A 24785-nucleotide genomic window follows, 5' to 3' on the forward strand; every position below is an offset into this window, starting at 1 on the left:
TTATTTCTTCTTTAATAATGGACTCTAGCATTTTCCCAATGACAGATGTTAAGCTAACTGGTCTATAGTTTCCTGCTTCTTGTCTCCTTCCTTTCTTGAATAGGGGTGTCACATTAGCGGTTTTCCAATCCACTGGTCCCCTACCGGAATCCAGTGAGTTTTGGTATATTATGACCAATGCCTCCACTATCTCTTCAGCCACTTCTTTTAAAACCCTTGGATGCAGGCCATCAGGTCCTGATGACTTGTCTGTCTTTAGTCCCATCAATTTGTCCAGCACCTTTTCCCTCGTGATAGAGATTTTTATAAGTTCCTCCCTCCCATTTACACCTTGCTCATCTATTGTTGGGATGTTTATAGTGTCCTCCACCATGAAGACCGATGCAAAATATTGGTTTAAATTATCTGCCATGACCCTGTTCCCTGTTATTAATTTCTCATTCTCATCCTCTAAGAGTCCCACACTTACTTTAGCTACTCTCTTCATTTTAATATACACACAGAAGCTCTTACTGTTTGTTTTTATATTTCTTGCCAATTTACTCTCATTATCAATTTTCTCCCTCTTTATTAGTTTTTCAGTCATCCGCTGCTGGTTTCTAAAGAATTCCCAATCCTCTGGCCTACCACTGGTTTTTGCTGCATTGTACACCTTTGTTTTTGATTTGATATTCTCCTTAACTTCCTTTGTTATCCACAGGTGGTTCATCTTTTCTTCGAGTCTTTCCTTCTGACTGGAATAAATGTTTGTTGAGTGTTACGAAATATCTGCTTAAAAGTTTGCCACTGCTCATCTACTGACTTTCCCCTGTAGTCTATTTTCCCAGCCCGCTTTAGACAACTTTCTTCATACCTCTGTAATTGTCCTTGTTTAGTTGAAGACACTGGTTTGAGACCCGAGTTGCTCACCCTTAAACTGAATTTGAGATTCTACCATGTTATGATCGCTTTCCCCTAGAAGATCCTTAACTACGAGATCTCTTATTAATCCTACCTCATTACACATTACCAAATCTAAAATAGCCTGTTCCTGGGTAGGTTCTGCAACGTATTGTTCGAAGAAACAATCCCTGATGTACTCTACAAATTCGTCTTCCATGTTACCCTTGACAATTTGATTTGTCCAGTCTGTATGCAGATTAAAATCACCCATGATAATTGTAATGCCCTTCTTACACGCCTCCATTATTTCCTGATTAATACTTTGACCTACAGAGAGACAACTCCTCGGGGGCCTTTCGATCACTTCCACCCGTGATTTCTTTCCCTTGCTATTCCTTATTTGCACCCAAACTGATTCTACATCACGATCTATTACACCTATATCATTACTCACAACTGCACTGATCCCTTCCTTTAATAACAAGGCTACCCCACCTCCTTTTCCTTTCTGCCTATTCTTCCGGAACATAGAATATCCTTGAACATTAAGTTTCCAGTCCTGGTCATCCTGCAACCACGTCTTTGTGATGGCTATCAAATCATATTCATTTATTTCTATTTGTGCCGTCAGCTCATCTATCTTGTTACAAATGCTATGTGCATTCAGATAAAGAGCCTTAAGCTTTGACTTGTTACCATTTTTACCTATTACAGAGACTTGGTTGAGGGAAGGGCAGGATTGGCAGCTAAATGTTCCAGGCTTTAGAAGCTTCAGGCGGGATAGAGGGGGGTGTAAAAGGGGTGGGGGAGTTGCATTACTGGTTAAGGAGAATATCACAGCTGTACTGCGGGAGGACACCTCAGAGGGGTCATGCAGCGAGGCAATATGGGTGGAGCTCAGGAATAGGAAGGGTGCAGTCACGATGTTGGGGGTTTACTACAGGCCTCCCAACAGCCAGCGGGAGGTAGAGGAGCAGTTACGTAGACAGATTTTGGAAAGATGTAAAGGTAACAGGGTTGTGGTGGTGGGTGATTTTAACTTCCCCAATATTGACTGGGACTCACTTAGTGCTAGGGGCTTGGATGGGGCAGAATTTGTGAGGAGCATCCAGGAGGGCTTCTTGAAACAGTATGTAGATAGTCCAACTAGGGATGGGGCCATTCTGGACCTGGTATTGGGGAATGAGCCCGGCCAGGTGGTCGAAGTTTCAGTGGGGGAGCATTTCGGGAGCAGTGACCATAATTCCATACGTTTTAAGGTACTTGTGGATAAGGATAAGAGTAGTCCTCGGGTGAAGGTGCTAAATTGGGGGAAGGCTAATTATAACAATATTAGGCAGGAACTGAAGAATTTAGATTGGGGGCGGCTGTTTGAGGGTAAATCAATATCTGACATGTGGGAGTCTTTCAAACGTCAGCTGATTAGAATCCAGGACCAGCATGTTCCTGTGAGGAAGAAAGACAAGTTTGGCAAGTTTCGGGAAGCTTGGATAACACGGGATATTGTGAGCCTCGTCAAAAAGAAAAAGGAAGCATTTGTAAGGGCTGGAAGGCTAGGAACAGACGAAGCACTTGAGGAATATAAAGACAGTAGGAAGGAACTTAAGCAAGGAGTTAGGAGGGCTAAAAGAGGTCATGAAAAGTCATTGGCAAACAGGAAAATCCCAAGGCTTTTTAAACGTATATAAAGAGCAAGAGGGTAACCAAGGAAAGGGTCGGCCCACTCAAGGACAGAGATGGGAATCTATGTGTGGAGCCAGAGGAAATGGGCAAGGTGCTAAATGAGTACTTTGCATCAGTATTCACCAAAGAGAAGGATTTGGTGGATGATGAGCCGAGGGAAGGGAGTGCAGATAGTCTCAGTCATCTCATTATCAAAAAGGAGGAGATGTTGGGTGTCTTGCAAAGCATTCAGGTAGACAAGTCCCCAGGGCCTGATGGGATCTACCCTAGAATACTGAGGGAGGCAAGGGAAGAAATTGCTGGGGCTTTGACAGAAATCTTTGCATCCTCATTGGCTACAGGTGAGGTCCCAGAGTACTGGAGAATAGCCAATGTTGTTCCTTTGTTTTAGAAGGGTGGCAAGGATAATCCAGGATATTATAGGCCGGTGAGCCTTACGTCAGTGGTAGGGAAACTATTAGAGAGGATTATTCGGGACAGGATTTACTCCCATTTGGAAATAAACGAACTTATTAGCGAGAGGCAGCATGGTTTTGTGAAGGGGAGGTCGTGTCTTACTAATTTGATTGGGTTTTTTGAGGAAGTGACAAAGATGATTGATTAAGGAAGGGTAGTGGATGTTATCTATATGGACTTCAGTAAAGCCTTTGACAAGGTCCCACATGGCAGACTGGTACAAAAGGTGAAGTCACACGGGATCAGAGGTGAGCTGGCAAGATGGATACAGAACAGGCTCGGTCATAGAAGACAGAGGGTATCAGTGAATGGGTGTTTTTCTGAATGGAGGGATGTGACTAGTGGTGTTCCGCAGGGATCAGTGCTGGGACCTTTGCTGTTTGTAGTATATATAAATGATTTGGAGGAAAATGTAGCTGGTCTGATTAGTAAGTTTGCAGATGACACAAAGGTTGGTGGAGTTGCGGATAGTGATGAGGATTGTCAGAGGATACAGCAGGATATAGATCGGTTGGAGACTTGGGCGGAGAAATGGCAGATGGAGTTTAATCCGGACAAATGTGAGGTAATGCATTTTGGAAGGTCTAATGCAGGTGGGAGGTATACAGTAAATGGCAGAACCCTTAGAAGTATTGACAGGCAGAGAGATCTGGCCGTACAGGTCCACAGGTCACTGGAAGTGGCAATGCAGGTGGATAAGGTAGTCAAGAAGGCATACGGCATGCTTGCCTTCATCGGTCGGGGCACAGAGTATAAAAATTGGCAAGTCATGTTGCAGCTGTACAGAATCTTAGTTAGGCCACACTTAGAATATTGCTTGCAATTCTGGTCGCCACACTACCAGAAGGACATGGAGGCTTTGGAGACGGTACAGAGGAGGTTTACCAGGATGTTGCCTGGTCTGGAGGGCATTAGCTAGGAGGAGAGGTTGGAAAAACTCGGATTGTTTTCACTGGAAAGACGGAGGTGGAGGGGTGACGTGATAGAAGTTTACAAAGTTATGAGCGGCATGGACAGAGTGGATAGTCAGAAACTTTTTCCCAGGGTGGAAGAGTCAGTTACTAGGGGACATAGGTTTAAGGTGCGAGGGGCAACGTTTAGAGGGGATGTGCGAGGCAAGTTCTTTACACAGAGGGTGGTGAGTGCCTGGAACTTGCTGCTGGGGGAGGTGGTGGAAGCAGGTACGATAGCGACGTTTAAGAGGCATCTTGACAAATACATGAATAGGATGGGAATAGAGGGATACCGTCCCCGGAAGTGCAGAAGGTGTTGGTTTCGGCAGGCATCAAGATCAGCGCAGGCTTGGAGGGCTGAATGGCCTGTTCCTGTGCTGTACTGTTCTTTGTTCTTTGTTCTTGTACTCTGGTTCAAATTTCTGCTGTACTCTTATGCTTGTATTCTCTGTCCCTACCTGTCACATTCTGATTAATGTATACCCCTTCACTATCCTGTAGCTCTGCTCTCTCGTTACTTTTCGACTTTTTAAACTTCCCTTCAATTGAACCCTCCGCCCCCAGTATTTAGTTTAAAGCCTTATCTGCAACCCTAGTTATACGATTCGCCAGGACACTGATCCCAGCATGGTTCAAGTGAAGCCCATCCCAACGGAACAGTTCTCTCTTTACCCAGTACTGGTGCCAGTGTCCCATGAATGGGAATCCATTTCTCCCACACCAATCTATGAGCCACACATTTTCCTCTCTAATCTTATTTACCCTACACCAATTTGCACGTGGCTCAGGTAGTAATCCGGAGATTATTACCTTTTTACCTTTTTGGTTCTGCTTTTTAATTTAGCCCCGAGCTGCTCATAGTCCCTCAGCAGAACTTCTTCCATAGTCCCACCTATGTCGTTGGTACCTACGTGGACCACGACAACTGGATCCTTCCCCTCCCACTCCAAGTTCCCCTGCAGCCCAGAAGAGATGTCCTTAACCTTGGCACCAGGTAGGCAACACAGCCTTCAGGACTCCCTATCTTTGCTGCAGAGAACAGTATCTATTCCCCGAACTATGCTATCCCCTACTACAACTACATTTCTCTTTTCTCCCCCCATTTGAATGGCGCTCTGAACCACAGTGCTGTGGTTAGTTCACTCATCCTCCCTGCAGTCTGTGCCCCCGTCCACACTGGGAGCAAGAACCTCGTACCTATTGGATAAGGTCACTGGCTGAGCTGGTTATTGCTAAGCAAGTGCCGTTTGATAGCACTGTCTATGACACCTTTCACCATTTTACTGATGATTGAGAGTAGATTGATGGTGCGGTAATTGGCGGGGTTGGACTTGTCCTGCTTTTTGTGTACACGATATACCTGGGCAATTTGCCACATTGCGGGGTAGATGCCAGAGTTGCAGCTTGGCTAGGGGCGGCAAGTTCTGGAGCATAGGTCTTCAGTACTATTGCCGGAATATTGTCAGGGCCCATAGCCTTTGCAATATCCAGTGCCTTTAGTCATTTCTTGATATCACATGGAGTGAATCGACTTGGCTGAAGACTGGCATCTGTGATGTTGGGGACTTCAAGAGGAGGCCAAGATTGTTGTAAATGCTTCAGCCTTATTTTTTGCACTGATGTGCTGGGCTCCCCCATGATTAAGGATGGGGATATTTATGGAGCCATCTCCTCCAGTTAGTTGTTTAATTGTCCACCACCATTCACGGTTGGATGTGGCAGGACTGCAGAGCTTAGATCTGATCCATTGGTTGTGGGATCGCTTAGCTCTATCGCATGCTGCTTATGCAGTTTGGCATGCAAGTACTCCTGGGTTGTAGCTTCACCAGGTTGGCACCTCATTTTGAGGTAGGCCTGGTGCTGCTCCTGGCATGCTCTCCTGCACTCTTCATTGAACCATTGCTTGATGGTAATGGTAGAGTGGGTGATATGCCAGTCATGAGGTTACAGATTGTGGTTGAGTACAATTCTGCTGCTGCTGATGGCCCACAGTGCCTCATAAATGTTTGGTTTTGCATTGCGAGAACTGTTCGAAATCTATACCATTTAGCACAGTGGTACCTCCATCGTGTTGTGTAGCTCTACCACCGTGATCAATAGGATAGATTTCGTCAGTAAAGTGATGGAAGGTGTCGTCAACAGTACTGTCAAGTGGCACTTGCTTAGCAGTAACCTGTTAAGTGACGCTCAGTTTGGGTTCCACCAGGGCCACTCAGCACCTGACCTCAAAATAGCCTTGGTTCAAACATGGACAAAAGAGCTGAACTCAAGATGTGAGGTGAGAGTGACTGCCCTTGACATCAAGGCAGCATTTGACCGAGTATGGCATCAAGGAGCCCTCGCAAAACTGGAGTCAATGGGAATCAGGGAGAAAACTCTCCACTGGTTGGAGTCATACCTAACGCAAAGGAAGATGGTTGTGGTTGTTGGAGGTCAATCATCTGAGCTCCAGGACATCACTGCAGGAGTTCCTCAGGGTAGTGTCCTAGGCCCAACCATCTTCAGCTGCTTCATCAATGACCTTTCTTCAATCGTAACGTCAGAAGTGGGGATGTTCGCTGATGGTTGCACAATGTTCAGCACCATTCGCAACTCCTCAAATACTGAAGCAGTCCGTGTAGAAATGCAGCAAGACCTGGACAATATCCAGGCTTGGGCTGATAAGTGGAATGTAACATTCACGCCACACAAGTGCCAGGCAATGACCATCTACAACAAGAGAGAATCTAACCATCTCCCCTTGACATTCAATGGCATTACCATTGCTGAATCCCCCACTATCAACATCCTAGGGGCTACCATTGAACAGAAACTGAACTGGAGTAGCCATATAAATACCGTAGCTACAAGAGCAGGTCAGAGTCCAGGGATTTTGCAGCGAGTAACTCACCTCGTGACTCCCCAAAGCCTGTCCACCATCTACAAGGCACAAGTCATGAGTGTGATGGAATACTCTCCACTTGCCTGGATGGGTGCAGCTCCGGCAACACTCAAGAAGCTCGACACGATCCAGGACAAAGTAGTCCGCTTGATCGGCACCCCCTCCACAAACATTCACTCCCTCCATCACCGATGCACAGTGGCAGCAGTGTGTACCATCTACAAGATACACTGCAGCAACGCACCAAGGCTCCTTAGACAGCACCTTCGAAACCCGCAACCTCTACCAACTAGAAGGACAAGGGCAGCATTTGCATGGGAACATCACCACCTGCAAGTTCCCCTCCAAGTCACACACCATCCTGACTTGGAACTATATCACCGTTCCTTCACTGTTGCTGGGTCAAAATCCTGGAACTCCCTTCCCAGCAGCACTGTGGGTGTACCTACCCCACATGGACTGCAGCGGTTCAAGAAGGCAGCTCACCACCACCTTCTCAAGGGCAATTAGGGATGGGAAATAAATGCTGGCCTGGCCAACGATGCCTACATCCCATGAATGAATATTCAAAACAAATGGGCGGGCTGTCCTACGAGGAATGGATGGACAGGCTAGGCTTGTATCCGCTGGAGTTTCGGAGAGTAATAAGCGACTTGATCAAAACATATAAGATGCTGAGGTGTCTAGACAGGGTGCATGTGGAAAGGATGTTTCCCCTTGTGGGAGAATCTCGAACTAGGGGTCACTGTTTAGGTATAACATTAAAGATAGAGGTGATGAGAATTTTTTTCCCCTCAGAGGGTCATGAGTCTTTGAAACTCCCTTCCTCAAAAGATGGAGAAAGCAGAGTCTTTGAATATTTTTAAGGCAGACGTAGATAGATTCTTCATAAGCAAGGGGGTGAAAGGTTATTGGGGGTAGGCGGGAATGTAGAGTTGAGGTTACAATCAGATCAACCATGATCTTGTTGAATGGCGGAGCAGGCTTGAAGGGCCGAGTGGCCTACTCCTGCTCCTAATTCGTATGTTTGTATGTTTGTATCATCTCTTTCTTTTGTGAAAACAGATGGAAACTATTCATTAAGAACCATGCCAATGTCCTCTTCCTCCACATAACGGTTACCCTAATCAGCCCTACTCTTTTGTTACCCTCTTGCTCTTTATGTATTTATAAAAAAACTTAATGTTTTCCTTGATTTTACTTGTCAATATTTTTTCATGTGCTCTCTTTGCTTTCCGAATTTGCTTTTTAATTTCACCCCTACACTTTTGCAAAGTGACTTAGAGGAGGTAGACAGGCGGAGAGGTTTAGAGAGGGAATTCCAGAGCTTAGGGCCTAGACAGCTGAAGGCACAGCCACCAATGGTGGAGCAATTAAAATGGGAGGGACCTGACTCAGAAAGTTACCAGAAAGTTAATGCAAAAGGTAAATTTGGAAAATAATTTGTGATCTTGTGAACACAGTGGAGGAATATTATTCCACAGGCCAATTTCCATTTCACAGATCTCCCACCTATGTTCCTTCTTGTGATTAAAAGATTAAGGCTCAAGGGGTTTAATGGCCTCCTCCTGTTCCTGTATAACAGCCTCGAGGGGCTGAATGGCCTCCTCCTGTTGCATGCAAACTAGGAGCAGGAGTAGGCCACTCGGCCCCTCGAGCCACTCCGCCATTCAATAAGATCATGGCTGATCTGATTGTAACCTCAACTCCACATTCCCACCTACCCCCAATAACCTTTCACCTCCTTGCTTATCAAGAATCTATCTATCTCTGCCTTAAAAATATTCAAAGTCTCTGCTTTCACCGCCTTCAGAGGAAGAGAGTTCCAAAGACTCACAACCCTCTGAGAGAAAAGATTTCTCCTCATCTCTGTCTTAAATGGACAACCCCTTATTTTTAAACAATGACCCCTAGTTCTACATTCTCCCACAAGGAGAAACATCCTTTCCACATCCACCCTGTCAAGACCCCTCAGGATCTTATATGTTTCAATCAAGTTGCCTCTTACTCTTCTAAATTCCAGTGAATACAAGCCTAGCCTGTCAAACCTTTCCTCGTAAGGCAACCTGCCCATTCCAGGTATTAGTCTAGTAAATCTTCTCTGAACTGCCTCCAATGCATTTACATCCTTCTGTAAATTATGAGACAATATGGTACACAATACTCCAGATGTGGTCTCACCAATGCCCTGTATAACTGAAGCATAACCTCCCTACTTTTGTATTCAACATTCTATTAGCTTTCCTAATTATGTGCTGTACCTGCATACTAACCTTTTGCTATTCATGCAGTAGGACACCCAGATCCCTCTGCATCTCAAAGTTCTGTAATCTCTCTCCATTTAGATAATATGCTTCTTTTTTATTCTTCCTGCCAAAATGGACATTTTCCCACATTATATTCCATTTGCCAGATCTTTGCCCACTCACTTAACCTATCTATATCCCCTTGTAGCCTCCTTATGTCCTCTTTACAACTTACTTTCCTACCTATCTGTGTGTCATCAGCGAATTTAGCAACCATACCATCAGTCCCTTCATCCAAGTCATTTATATAAATTGTAAAATGTTGAGGCCCCAGCACAGATCCCTGTGACACACCACTCGTTACATCTTGCCAACCAGAAAATGACTGATTTATGCCTACTCTCTGTTTCCTGTTAACTAGCCAATCTTCTATCCATGCCAAAATTTTACCTCCTACACCATGAGCTTTTATTTTCTGCAATAACCTTTGATGTCGCATCTTATCAAATGCCTTCTGGAAATCTAAGTACAATACATCCACCGGTTCCCCTTTATCCACAGCACATGTTACTTCTTCAAATAATTACAATAAATTGGTTAAACTTGATTTCCCTTTCACAAAACTGTGCTGTCACTTCCTGATTACTTTGAATTTTTCTAAATGCCCTGCTATAACATATTTAATAATAGCTTCTAACATTTTCCCTAAGACAAATGTTAAGCTAACTGGCCTGTAGTTTCCTGCTTTCTATCTCCCTCCCTTTTTGAAAAAAGGAGTTATATTTGCCATTTTCCAATCTAATGAAACCTTCCCCGAATCTAGATAATTTTGGAAAATTAGAACCAACGCAGCAACTATCTTTTTTTAAGACCCTAGGATGAAGTCCGTCAGGACCCGGGGATTTGTCAGATACAACAATTTGCTCAGTACCACTTGCCTGGTGATTGTAATTTTCTTGAGTTCCTCCCTTCCTTCCATTTCCTGATTTACTGCTATTTCTGGGATGTTACTTGTATCCTCTATGGTGAAGACTGATGCAAAATACCTGGTCAATTCATCTGCTATCTCTGTATTTTCCCTTATTAATTCCCCAGACTCACTTTCTGTAGGATCAATGCTCACTTTGTTAGCTGTTTTCTTTTTTAAATATGTATAGACACTCTTACTATCTGTTTTTATATTTCTAGCTAGCTTTCTCTAGTACTCTAATTCCTCTCTCCTTATCAATCTTTTAGTCATTCTTTGCTGTTTTTTATATTTTGTCCAATCTTCTGGCCTGCCACCCATCTTGGCACAATTACATGCCGTTTCTTTAAGTTTGATATTATCTTTAACCTTTTTAATTAAGCACTTGTGGTTCTTGTGTAACAGCCTCCAAGGGGCTGAATGGCCTCATCCCGCTCCTGTGTAACAGGCTCAAGGGGTTAAATGGCCTCATTCTGTTCCTGTGTAACAGCCTCCAAGGGGCCGAATGGCCTCATTCTGTTCCTGTGTAACAGGCTCGAGGGGCTGAACGGCCTCCTCCTGTTCCTGTGTAACAGCCTCCAAGGGGCTGAATGGCCTTCTCCTGTTCCTGTGTAACAGCCTCCAAGGGGCTGAATGGCCTCATTCTGTTCCTGTGTAACAGGCTCGAGGGACTGAATGTCCTCATCCCATTCCTGTGTAACAAGCTCGAGGGGCTGAATGGCCTCACCTTGTTCCTGTGTAACAGCCTCCAAGGGGCTGAATGGCCTCATTCTGTTCCTGTGTAACAGCCTCCAAGGGGCTGAATGGCCTCATTCTGTTCCTGTGTAACAGCCTCCAAGGGGCTGAATGGCCTCATTCTGTTCCTGTGTAACAGCCTCCAAGGGGCTGAATGGCCTCATCCCATTCCTGTTCTGGCGTCATGCTGGGAGGTGCATCTCTTTCCAGGAACACATCCAATTGCTTTGAGCCCATTTACATTTTGCACTTCAGTATTCTTCTCTGGCAACTTATTCCACACTCTGTTTGTTAACCTGAGGCTTAAAAAATTCCTCCGAATTCCCTTCTTATTCCCAATTGACCCGAAGGTGAATTTCCCCAGCATTCTCCTGGTTTTGAGCCACAGCTTCGGTGCATCAGCTGCAGAACCTGGGAACAGGGGTGTTACAGGTCTCAGGAAGACTGAGAGAATTCATTCCCTTCATTTTAATTTTGCCTCAGGGATTTGAAATATTCACCTCAGGGTGAATATGCCTCCTTTCAGTCATTTTTCTTAATTCTCTTCATAATCATATTGAACAGTGACTATAAAACGAGGGCAGGCCCATCGAGTCTGTGCTATAAATCTTGAAAACCTCCATATTTCAAACAGCTTTTTAAACTTACCCCACACCTTATAATCCTGATAGCCAGGATCCTCTTTGTCACTCCACTCTCTGGGGCAAGAGGAGAGGGGGCCAGGGTGGGCCAGTCCAGAAGAAGAGGGCGAGAGTGGGAGTGGGATGGCCAAAGTAGGCCAGACCAGAGAGAGAGAGAGTGAGAGTGGGAGTGGGAGGGCCAAAGTGGGCTAGTCCAGGAATGAGAGGGTGAGGGGATTTACACATGGGGGCAGAGGGCATAGCTGAGGTATTAAATGAATACTTTGCATCTGTCTTTACCAAGGAAGAAGATGCAACCCAGGCAATGTTGAAAGAGGAGGTAAGTCAGACACTAGAGTGCTTTAATAAAAGCAAAATACTGCGGATGCTGGAAATCTGAAATAAAAACAAGAAATGCTGGAATCACTCAGCAGGTCTGGCAGCATCTGTGAAAAGAGAAGCAGAGTTAATGTTTCAGGTCAGTGACCCTTCTTCGGAACTGACAAATATTAGAAAAATTAGAATTAGAATTAGAATTAGAACATTACAGCGCAGTACAGGCCCTTCGGCCCTCGATGTTGCTCCGACCTGTGAAACCATCTGACCTACACTATTCCATTTTCATCCATATGTCTATCCAATGACCACTTAAATGCCCTTAAAGTTGGCGAGTCTACTACTGTTGCAGGCAGGGCGTTCCACGCCCCTACTACTCTCTGAGTAAAGAAACTACCTCTGACATCTGTCCTATATCTATCACCCCTCAACTTAAAGCTATGTCCCCTCGTGTTTGCCATCACCATCCGAGGAAAAAGACTCTCACTATCCACCCTATCTAACCCTCTGATTATCTTATATGTCTCTATTAAGTCACCTCTCCTCCTCCTTCTCTCCAACGAAAACAACCTCAAGTCCCTCAACCTTTCCTCGTAAGACCTTCCCTCCATACCAGGCAACATCCTAGTAAATCTCCTCTGCACCCTTTCCAAAGCTTCCACATCCTTCCTATAATGCGGTGACCAGAACTGCACGCAATACTCCAGGTGCGGTCTCACCAGAGTTTTGTACAGCTGCAGCATGACTTCGTGGCTCCGAAACTCGATCCCCCTACTAATAAAAGGTAACACACCATATGCCTTCTTAATAGCCCGATTAACCTGGGTAGCAACCTTCAGGGATTTATGCACCTGGACACCAAGATCTCTCTGTTCATCAACACTACCAAGAATCTTCCCATTAGCCCAGTATTCTGCATTCCTGTTACTCCTTCCAAAGTGAATCACCTCGCACTTTAAACTCCATTTGCCATCTCTCAGCCCAGCTCTGCAGCCTATCTATGTCCCTCTGTACCCTACAACATCCTTCGGCACTATCCACAACTCCACCGACCTTAGTGTCATCTGCAAATTTACTAACCCACCCTTCTACACCCTCATCCAGGTCATTTATAAAAATGACAAACAGCAGTGGCCCCAAAACAGATCCTTGCGGTACACCACTAGTAACTAAACTCCAGGATGAACATTTGCCATCAACCACCACCCTCTGTCTTCTTTCAGCTTGCCAATTTCTGATCCAAAGCTCTAAATCACCTTCAACCTCATACTTCCGTATTTTCTGCAATAGCCTACGGTGGGGAACCTTATCAAACGCCTTACTGAAATCCATATACACCACATCCACTGCTTTACCCTCATCCACCTGTTTGGTCACCTTCTCGAAAAACTCAATAAGGTTTGTGAGGCACGACCTACCCTTCACAAAACCGTGCTGACTATCGCTAATGAACTTATTCTTTTCAAGATGATTATAAATCCTGTCTCTTATAACCTTTTCCAACATTTTACCCACAACCGAAGTAAGGCTCACAGGTCTATAATTACCAGGGCTGTCTCTACTCCCCTTCTTGAACAAGGGGACAACATTTGCTATCCTCCAGTCTTCCGGCACTATTCCTGTTGACAATGACGACATAAAGATCAAGGACAAAGGCTCTGCAATCTCCTCCCTAGCTTCCCAGAGAATCCTAGGATAAATCCCATCTGGCCCAGGGGACTTATCTATTTTCACACTTTCCAAAATTGATAACACCTCCTCCTTGTGAACCTCAATCCCATCTAGCCTAGTAGCCTGAATCTCAGTATTCTCCTCGACAACATTTTCTTTCTCTACTGTAAATACTGATGCAAAATATTCATTTAACACTTCCCCTATCTCCTCTGATTCCACACACAACTTCCCACTACTATCCTTGATTGGCCCTAATCTAACTCTAGTCATTCTTTTATTCCTGATATACCTATAGAAAGCCTTAGGGTTTTCCCTGATCCTATCCGCCAATGACTTCTCGTGTCCTCTCCTTGCTCTTCTTAGCTCTCCCTTTAGATCCTTCCTGGCTAGCTTGTAACTCTCAAGCGCCCTAACGGAGCCTTCACGTCTCATCCTAACATAAGCCTTCTTCTTCCTCTTGAACAGGGCTTCAACTTCTTTAGTAAACCACGGCTCCCTCGCTCGACAACTTCCTCCCTGCCTCACAGGTAGACACGCAGTAGCTGCTCCTTGAATAAGCTCCACATTTCGATTGTTCCCATCCCCTGCAGTTTCCTTCCCCATCCTACGCATCCTAAATCTTGCCTAATCGCATCATAATTTCCTTTCCCCCAGCTATAATTTTTGCCCTGCGGTATATACCTGTCCCTGCCCATCGTTAAGGTAAACCTAACCGAATTGTGATCACTATCACCAAAGTGCTCACCTACATCTAAATCTAACACCTGGCCGGGTTCATTACCCAGTACCAAATCCAATGTGGCATCGCCCCTGGTTGGCCTGTCTACATACTGTGTCAGAAAACCCTCCTGCACACACTGGACAAAAACTGACCCATCTAAAGTACTCGAACTATAGTATTTCCAGTCGATATTTGGAAAGTTAAAGTCCCCCATAACAACTACCCTGTTACTCTCGCCCCTGTGGAGAATCATCTTCGCTATCCTTTCCTCTACATCTCTGGAACTATTTGGAGGTCTATAAAAGACTCCCAACAGAGTGACCTCACCTCTCCTGTTTCTAACCTCGGCCCATACTACCTCCGTAGACGAGTCCTCAAACGTCCTTTCTGTCGCTGTAATACTCTCCTTGATTAACAATGCCACACCCCCCCCCCTCTTTTACCATCTTCTCTGTTCTTACTGAAACATCTAAATCTGGAACTTGCAACATCCATTCCTGCCCCTGCTCTACCCATGTCTCCGAAATGGCCACAACATCAGGATCCCAGGTACCAACCCATGCTGCAAGCTCACCCACCTTATTCCGGATGCTCCTGGCGTTGAAGTAGACACACTTTAAACCAGGTTCTTGCTTGCCAGTGCCCTCTTGCGTCCTTGTAACCTTATCCCTGACCTCACTACTCTCAACATCCTGTACACTGGCACTACATTTTAGGTTCCCATTCCCCTGCTGAATTAGTTTAAACCCCCCCGAAGAGCACTAGCAAATCTCCCCCCCCCCCAGGATATTGGTACCCCTCTGGTTCAGGTGAAGACCATCCTGTTTGTAGAGGTCCCACCTACCGCAGAAAGAGCCCCAATTATCCAGGAAACCAAAACCCTCCCTCCTGCACCATCCCTGCAGCCACGTGTTCAACTCCTCTCTCTCCCTATTCCTCGCTTCGCTATCACGTGGCACGGGCAACAACTCAGAGATAACAACTCTGTTTGTTCTCGCTCTAAGCTTCCACCCTAGCTCCCTGAATTTCTGTCTTAAATCCCCATCTCTCTTCCTACCTATGTCGTTGGTGCCTATGTGGACCACGACTTGGGGCTGCTCCCCCTCCCCCTTAAGGATCCCAAAAACAGCCACCACCCAAATATATAGTTTTTACTTACCCAGCAGTCCCCTGGTCCTCCGAAAACAAAAGGGAATTAACTTTTAAACTTCCACTGAAAATGACTTCCCAGCTGTAAGCTCGCTCTCGCACCTTCGCTACTGTCAAAGCTGCAGTCACCAAAACGAAAAGTCACAGGTTATAAGCAAGTGAGGTGGGGGTGGGGCAAGAGATAACAAACGAGGTCTAGATTGGACCAGGCCACATAGCTGACCAAAAGGTCACGGAGCAAAGGCAAACAATATGTTAATGGTGTGTTGAAAGACAAAGCATTAGTACAGATTAGGTGTTAATACACTGAATATTGAACAGCAGCAAGTGCAAACCTGAAAAAAACAGTGGGTAAGCAAACTGAACAGACTAAGATGAAATGAAATAAATGCAAAAAAAAAAATTGTAAAAAATGTAAAAAAGAATGTAAAAAAAAAAGGAAGAAAAAATGACTAAAAATGAAAGTAAAATGGGGGGCTGTCATGCTCTGAAATTATTGAACTCAATGTTCAGTCCGGCAGGCTGTAGTGTGCCTAATCGGTAGATGAGATGCTGTTCCTCGAGCTTGCGTTGATGTTCACTGGAACACTGCAGCAATCCCAGGACAGAGATGTGAGCATGAGAGCAGGGGGGAGTGTTGAAATGTCAAGCAACCGGAAGCTCAGGGTCCTGCTTGCGGACTGAGCGGAGATGTTCCGCAAAGCAGTCACCCAGTCTGCGCTTGGTCTCCCCAATGTAGAGGAGACCACACTGTGAGCAGCGAATACAGTATACTACATTGAAAGAAGTACAAGTAAATCGCTGCTTCACCTAAAAGGAGTGTTTGGGGCCTGGGATAGTGAGGAGAGAGGAGGTAAATGGGCAGGTATTACACCTCCTGCGATTGCAGGGGAAGGTGCCATGGGACGGGGACGAGGTGGTGGGGGTAATGGAGGAGTGGACCAGGGTGTCGCGGAGGGAACGATCCCTTCGGAATGCTGACAGGGGAAGGGAGGGGAAGATGCGACTGGTAGTGGTATCACGCTGGAGGTGGCGGAAATGGCAGAGGATGATCCTTTGGATATGGAAGCTGATGGGGTGAAAACCACTAGAGTGGTTTAAAATTGATAAAGAGGAAGTATTAGATAGGCTCTCTGAATTTAAAGTGGATAAAACACCAGGGCCAGATGAGATGCATCCAAGGATACTGAATGAAGTGAGGGTGGAAATTACAGAGGCATGGGCCATAATTTTTCAGTCTTCCTTTGACTCGGTGATGGTGCCAGAGAACTAGAGAATTGCAAACGTTACACCCATGTTCAAAAAAGGGTACAGAGATAAGCCCAGCAACTATAGGCCAGTAAGTTTAACTTCAGTGGTGGGAAAACTTTAGAAATAATAATTCGTGACAAATTCAATAGTCACATGGACAAATGCGAGTTAATTAAGGAAAGCCAGCATGGATTTCTTCAGGGAAAATCATGTTCAACTCACTTACTGGAGTTTTTTGTGGAGGTAACACAGAGGGTTGATGAGGACAATGCTGTTGATGTGGTGTACATGGACTTTCAAAAGGCGTTTGATACAGTGTCACACAACAGACTTGTGAGCAAACTTGTAGCTCACGGAATAAAAGGGACGGTAGCAACATGGATACAAAATTGGCTGAGTGACAGGAAACAGAAACTAGTGGTTAATGGATGTTTTTCAGCTGGAGGAAGGTTAATAGTGGAGTTCCCCAGCGATCAGTGTTGGGACCCCTGCTTTTCCTGATAAATATTAATGACCTAGACCGGCACAGTGGCGCAGGGGGCGGCACAGTGGCGCAGGGGGCGGCACAGTGGCGCAGTGGTTAGCACCGCAGCCTCACAGCTCCAGGGACCCGGGTTCGCTTCTGGGTGCTGCCTGTGTGGAGTTTGCAAGTTCTCCCTGTGTCTGCGTGGGTTTTCTCCGGGTGCTCCGGTTTCCTCCCACAAGCCAAAAGACTTGCAGGTTGATAGGTAAATTGGCCATTATAAATTGTCACCAGTATAGGTAGGTGGTAGGGAAATATAGGGACAGGTGGGGATGTTTGTTGGGAATATGGAATTAGTGTAGGATTAGTATAAATGGGTGGTTGATGTTCGGCACAGACTCGGTGGGCCGAAGGGCCTGTTTCAGTGCTGTATCTCTAATCTAATCTAATCTAATCTTCATGTACGGGGCACAATTTCAAAGTTTGCAGATGATATGAAACTTGGAAGCATTGTGAACTGTGAGGAGAATAGTGTCAAAAGGACATAGACAAGTTGGTGGAATGGGCAGACAGGTGGCAGATGAAGTTCAATGCAGAGAAATGTGAAGTGATTTATTTTGGTAGGAAGAACATGGAGAGACAATAAAGGATACAATTCTGAAGTGGGTGCAGGAGCGGAGGGACCTGGGTGTATATGTGCATAAGTCGTTGAAGGTGGCAGGACAGGTTGAGAGCGTGTTTAATAAAGCATACAGTATCCTGGGCTTTATTAATAGGGGCATCGAGTCCAAGAGCAAGGAAGTTATGTTGAACTTGTTGAAGACACTAGTTCGGCCTCAGCTGGAGTATTGCGTCCAGTTCTGGGCCCCGCACTTTAGGAAAGACGTGAGGACATTGGAGAGAGGTACAGAAAAGATTCACGAGAATGGTTCCAGGGATGAGGAATTCCAGTTATGAAGATAGATTGGAGAAGTTAGGACTGTTTTCCTTGGAGAAGAGAAGGCTGAGAGGTGATTTGATAGAGGTATTCAAAATCATGAGGAGTCTGGACAGAGTAGATAGAGAGAAACTGTTGCCACTCAAAGAACAGTACAGCACAGGAACAGGCCATTCGGCCCTCCAAGCCTGCGCCGATCTTGATGACTGTCAAAACTAAAACCTTCTGCACTTCCGGGGACCGTATCCCTCTATTCCCATCCTATTCATATATTTGTCAAGATGCCTCTTAAACATCGCTATTGTATCTGCTTCCACCACCTCCCCCGGCAGCAAGTTCCAGGCACTCACCACCCTCTGTGTAAAGAACTTGCCTCGCACATCTCCTCTCAAGTTTGCCCCTCTCACCTTAAACCTATGTCCCCTAGTAACTGACTCTTCCACCCTGGGAAAAAGCTTCTGACTATCCACTCTGTCCATGCCACTCATAACTTTGTAAACCTCTATCATGTCGCCCCTTCACCTACGTCGTTCCAGTGGAAACAATCTGAGTTTATCCAACCTCTCCTCATAGCTAATGCCCTCCAGACCAGGTAACATCCTGGTAAGCCTCTTCTGTACCCTCTCCAAAGCCTCCACGTCCTTTTGGTAGTGTGGCAACCAGAATTGCACGCAATATTCCAAGTGTGGCCTAACTAAAGTTCTGTACAGCTGCAGCATGACTTGCCAATTTTTATACTCTATGCCCCGACCGATGAAGGCAAGCATGCCGTATGCCTTCTTGACTACCTTATCCACCTGCGTTGCCACTTTCAGTGACCTGTGGACCTGTACGCCCAAATCTCTCTGCCTGTCAATACTCCTAAGGGTTCTGCCATTTACTGTATACTTCCCACCTGCATTAGACCTTCCAAAATGCATTACCTCACATTTGTCCGGATTAAACTCCATCTGCCATTTCTCCGCCCAAGTCTCCAACCGATCTACATCCTGCTGTATCCTCTGACAATCCTCATCATTATCCGCAACTCCACCAACCTTTGTGTCGTCTGCAAACTTACTAATCAGACCACCAGCTACATTTTCCTCCAAATCATTTATATATACTACAAAGATCAAAGGTCCCAGCACTGATCCCTGCGGAACACTACTCGTCACAGCCCTCCATTCAGAAAAACACCCATCCACTGTTACCCTCTGTCTTCTATGACCGAGCCAGTTCTGTATCCATCTTGTCAGCTCACCTCTGATCCCGTGTGACTTCACCTTTTGTACCAGTCTGCCATGAGGGACCTTATCAAAGGCTTTACTGAAGTCCATATAGACAACATCCACTGACCTTCCTTCATCAATCGTCTTTGTCACTTCCTCAAAAAACTCAATCAAATTAGTGAGACACGACCTCCCCTTGACAAAACCATGCTGCTTCTCGCTAATAAGTTCATTTGTTTCCAAATGGGAGTAAATCCTGTCCCGAAGAATCCTCTCTAATAATTTCCCTACCACTGACGTAAGGCTCACCGGCCTATAATTTCCTGGATTATCCTTGCTACCCTTCTTAAACTCATGAAAGGATCGAGAACGAGAGGGTACAGATTTAAAGTATTTGGTAAGAGAAGCAAAAGTAACATGAGGAAAAACCTTTTCGCACTGCGAGTGGTTAAGGTCTGGAATGTGCTGCCTGAGAGTGTGGTGGAGGCAGGTTCAATTGAAGCATTCAAAAGGGAATTAGACAGTTATCTGAAAAGGAAGAATGTGCAGGGTTACAGGGAGAAGGTAGGGGAATGGAACTGAGGTAATTGCTCTTTCAGAGAGCCAGTGCGGACACGGTGGGCCGAATGGCCTCCTTCTGCACTGTAACAATAGTTTGATTCTGTGAGTGGGCCAGTCCAGAGGGAGGGTAGAGGGGTATAATAACAAGGCAGTGCAGGAATGAGAGGGAAATAATTAAATAAGAACTGAAGCACTACAAGGGCATCTCAGAATGACAGCTTGGGCTGAGTGTTTCTCAAAGTGTTGGTGAGCAATTAGGGCATGAACATTTATTTGGACAAAGAGCTGATTGTTAATTATCAACTGATTGTTGAAGTTAGAGTTAAGGTTGGACTAATTCTGACTCTTTTTCCTCAGTCCAATGCTGATCTGTGTTTCAATATCCTGTCGATGGTTCCTGGTTTACAGCCAATCAGACCATGTGGGGCAATGTATCTCATGGTGAGTTATGTGAAGCTACAAATTGACCAGATCTTCAGAGTCTCCAATTCTCTTTTACTCATAGTTTTCAATTCTTATTTATTCATTTCTTTGTCAGGTTGGAATTGACATAGATGATTTTCCAGAATTTGAGAGCGACATTGATTTCACCGAACGGTTGATCGCGGAACAGTCAGTTTTCTGCCTTCCTGCCACGGTAACTCCATTTCACTAACTTGCCCTCGAGCTCAATCCAGAAACCAGTCCTGCAGTGGGGCTGAAGGGAAGATTTAGGCCTTGAATACCTCTGCTCTTCAGTGACATCCCCTCTGCCCCACACCACTGACAGGTTAATTTCATGCTCGGGGCTCTGGTCTTCACAGACACAACACCAGGATTAGCCCCAGTGCATGAATAGCTACAAGAGCCTCACAAAGAAATCAACCTTTTTGTTTCTACTGGTAATAATGCTGCTGGGGCCTCACAGTGCGGAGGTCACAGGGAATAAGGCACAGGACAATACTTAGCTGATGCGACATCCAGTGAGACCTACCAAGGGCATATTGGGTGGAATTCCCAAGGTCACACATGTACCCTCCCAGAGACATTGTGCCGATGGAGAGAATGCAGGCAGAATATTCAGACTGCCATCCCCACCCCCACCACGGGAAATTTGCTCAGTTCTTAAAATGGGTCAAATCCAAGTGCAAGAATAGGGAATCTGGAAGAGGGGGTAGAGTAACCTTAATCATTAAGGATAACATCACTATTATGTTAAGAGAGGATATAACAAAAGGTAAGCAGGCAGTAGAGACTTCATGGATAGAATTAACAAATTGAAAAGGATTTAGGACTGTGGGGGGTGGGGTTGTGTACGGGGCTGCTGGTAGAACATAAGAACATAATAAATAGAAGCAGAAGTAGACCATTCGGCCCCTCGAACCTGTTCTGCCATTCAGTCCGATCATGCATGATCTCCTGCTTCAACTCCACTTTCCCGCCCATTCCCCATATCCCTTCATTCCTTGCGAGACCAAATCTCTCTCTATCTCAGCCTTAAATATATTCAGGAGCAGTAGCAGCTGTGAAGTGGCAGAAAGTATTAATGCAGAGATTAGATAAGCATGTAGTAAAAACAGAATGGTTTCAATGGGGGTTTTAATTTTTATGTAGATTGGGACAAGCAGACGAGCTCATGCCAGAAAGGTAGTGAGTTTCTTGAATGTGTTCAGGACCGTTTTCTGCATCAATATGTCCTAGAACCAACAAGGGGCAGGCATTTTTAAAAATTGATTCATGGGATGTGGGCGTCGCTGGCCAGGCCAGCATTTATTGCCCATCCCTAATTGCCCTTGAGAAGGTGGTGGTGAGCTGCCTTCTTGAGCCGCTGCAGTCTACGTGGGGTAGGTATACCCACAGTGCTGTTAGGAAGGAAGTTCCAGGATTTTGACCCAGCAACAGTGAAGGAACGGCGATATAGTTCCAAGTCAGGATGATGTGTGACTTGGAGGGGAATTTGCAGGTGGTGGTGTTCCCATGCATTTGCTGCCCTTGTCCTTCTAGTTGGTAGAGGTCGCTGGTTTGGAAGGTGCTGTCTGAGGAGCCTTGGTGCGTTGCTGCAGTGCATCTTGTAGATGGTACACACTGCTGCCACTGTGCGTCGGTGGTGGAGGGAGTGAATGTTTATAGATGGGGTGCCAATCAAGCGGGCTGCTTTGTCCTGGATGGTGTCGAGCTTCTTCAGTGTTATTGGAGCTGCACCCATCCAGGCAAGTGGAGAGTATTCCATCACACTCCTGACTTGTGCCTTGTAGATGGTGGACAGGCTTTGGGGAGTCAGGAGGTGAGTTACTCTGTTCTATCAAAACCCTCTCCAATGACTTGACATCCTTTCTAAAGTATGGTGCCCAAAATTGACCACAATACTTCAGCTGAGGCCTAACCAGTGATTTATAAATAAAAACAGAAAGTGCTGGAAATATTCAGCAAGTCTGGCAGCATCCATGGAGAAAGAAACAGAGTTAACGTTTCAGGTCGATGACCTTTCATCAGTGATTTATAAAGATTTAGCATAACCTCCTTACCTTTGTACTCTATTCCTCTATTAATGAAGCCAAAGATCCCATCTGTGTTTTTAGCAGCCTTATCGACTTGTTCTACCACCTTCATAGATTTGTGTATACATACACCCCCAGGTCTCTCTGTTCCTGGATCTCCTTTAAAATTGTACCATTTAATTTATACTGGAAATGCTACGCAGGTCTGGCAACATCTGTAGTGAGAGAAACAAAGTTAACAGCCAAAATGTTCTTGTCTCTGTGGAGACGGGTTTTGAAGGCGGGGAAGCCGAGAAATAAGCGGAAAACCCGGTCAGGACGGCTCTGTGACACAGTCATTCCTCCAGGGCAAGTTTCCAAGGGGTAGCCGGCCATGGCAATTGGCAACTTGCTGCACGGAGGCTGGCAGCCAATTAGGCCAATTAATGCCCCACTGAGAGACCATTTTCAGGCCCTGATGATATATTTCTCTTATTGGACGGGCGCCCCTCACTGACCCCAGAGGACGGTGGCAAGCTGGAGGGCCATTGGTGATGACTGCAAGAATCAAAAGGCTGCAGCCATGGTCAAAAGCATTCCTGCAGAGGGTACACTGGTCTCCCTAACAACTGTATACCTTCTTTAATTTTACATTTTCAGCAGCTTTCCAAGAGTGCCTCCATGTTGAGTTGTCCTTGCATTTGCCTTTCTGCCTCAGTAGCACCCACCTCTCCCAGTGGGACTGCCGGCCGGACAGTGTTGCAGCCTCTCATTGGACCACCCTCCTTGGAAACCTGCTCGCCGTCCTTAACTCAACGGCAAACACAGAGGTGGCCAATTAGGATCTCGTCTCATGTAAAACTTTGTCGGGAAGCACCTTGATGACAAGCGCAGGCTTGGGACCCGCATATAGACCTGATATCAGGTACCTGACGCCTGTGGGTAAATTCAGTCAAACATTTCAGGTCGAATGTTTCTGATTTTTTTTGTCTCAATCTAAGTTACAGGATAAAGGTAGCTGGGTGACCGTCAGGGGAGGGAAAGGGAATAGGCGCACAGTGCAGGGATCCCCTGTGGCCGTTCCCCTCAATAATACGTATACCGTTTTGGATACAGTTGGGGGGGGGGACCTACCAGAGGAAAGCCACAGCGGCCAGGTCTCTGGCACTGAGCCTGGCTCAGTGGCTCAGAAGGGAAGGGGGGAGAATAGGAGAGCGATAGTGATAGGAGATTCAATGGTTAAAGGAACAGACAGGAGATTCTGTGGTCGCGAACGAGACTCCCGGATGGTATGTTACCTCCCGGGTGCCAGGGTCAGGGATGTCTCGGATCGAGTCCACAGGATTCTTAAGGGGGAGGGGGAGCAGCCAGAGGTCGTGTTACATATCGGTACCAATGACATAGCGAGGAAAAGGGATGAGGACCTGAAAAGCGAATATAGGGAGTTAGGTTGGAAGCTGAAAGGCAGGACGAGCAGTGTAGTAATCTCAAGATTGTTACCGGTGCCACGTGCTAGTGAGGCTAGAAACAGGGAGCGAGTGCAGCTGAACACGTGGCTACAGAACTGGTGTAGGAGGGAGGGATTCAGATATGTGGATCATTGGGATACCTTCTGGGGAAGGTGGGACCTGTACAAGAAGGACGGGTTGCATCTGAACTGGAGGGGCACCAATTTCCTGGGCGGGAGGTTTGCTAGAGCTCTTCGGGAGGGTTTAAACTAGTTTGGCAGGGGGATGGGAACCGGAGCCACGGATCAGTGGATGGGGTAGCTGTTGAACAGGCAGATACCGAGTGCAGAGAATCTGTGAGGAAGGTTAGACAGTTGACAGGGCAAAGTTGCAGCCAGTATGATGGGTTGAAGTGTGTCTATTTTAATGCAAGAAGTGTCAGGAATAAGGGTGATGAACTTAGAGCATGGATCAGTACTTGGAGCTACGATGTTGTGGCCATTACGGAGACGTGGATATCACAGGGGCAGGAATGGATGTTGGATGTTCCGAGGTTTAGATGTTTCAAAAGGAATAGGGAGGGAGGGAGGTAAAAGAGGTGGGGGAGTGGCATTGCTAATCAGGGATAGTATCACAGCTGCAGAAAGGGAGGTCGTCGAGGAGGGTTTGTCCACTGAGTCATTATGGGTGGAAGTCAGAAACAGGAAAGGAGCAGTCACTTTGTTGGGAGTTTTCTATAGACCCCCCAATAGTAACAGAGACATGGAGGAACAGATTGGGAGGCAGATTTTGGAAAGGTGCAGAAGTAACAGGGTTGTTGTCATGGGTGACTTCAACTTCCCTAATATTGATTGGAACCTCCTTAGTGCAAATAGTTTGGATGGAACAGTTTTTGTCAGGTGTGTCCAGGAAGGTTTACTGACTCAATATGTAGATAGGCCGACTAAAGGGGAGACTATGTTGGACTTGGTGCTTGGCAACGAACCAGGCCAGGTGGCAGATCTCTCGGTGGGAGAGCATTTCGGTGATAGTGATCACAACTCCCTGACCTTTACTATAGTCATGGAGAGGGACAGGAGCAGACGGGATGGGAAAATATTTAATTGGGGGAGGGGTAATTACAATGCTATTAGGCAGGAACTGGGGAGCATAAAT

General features: G+C 45.9%; 1 protein-coding gene across 1 annotated transcript in view; it reads left to right on the top strand.

Moving 5' to 3' along the window:
- The window catches only part of tat (tyrosine aminotransferase), a 162332-nt gene that overhangs the window by 127251 nt on the left and 10296 nt on the right, over positions 1–24785 (top strand). The window contains exons 10-11 of the mRNA XM_068048945.1: positions 20084–20167; positions 20265–20363. Of these exons, the coding sequence (XP_067905046.1) occupies positions 20084–20167; positions 20265–20363 (183 nt within the window). The remainder of the gene's footprint in view (positions 1–20083; positions 20168–20264; positions 20364–24785) is intronic.

This window comes from Heterodontus francisci, chromosome 17 (genome assembly GCF_036365525.1).
Source record: "Heterodontus francisci isolate sHetFra1 chromosome 17, sHetFra1.hap1, whole genome shotgun sequence".
In the NCBI taxonomy this organism is placed as follows: domain Eukaryota; kingdom Metazoa; phylum Chordata; class Chondrichthyes; order Heterodontiformes; family Heterodontidae; genus Heterodontus; species Heterodontus francisci.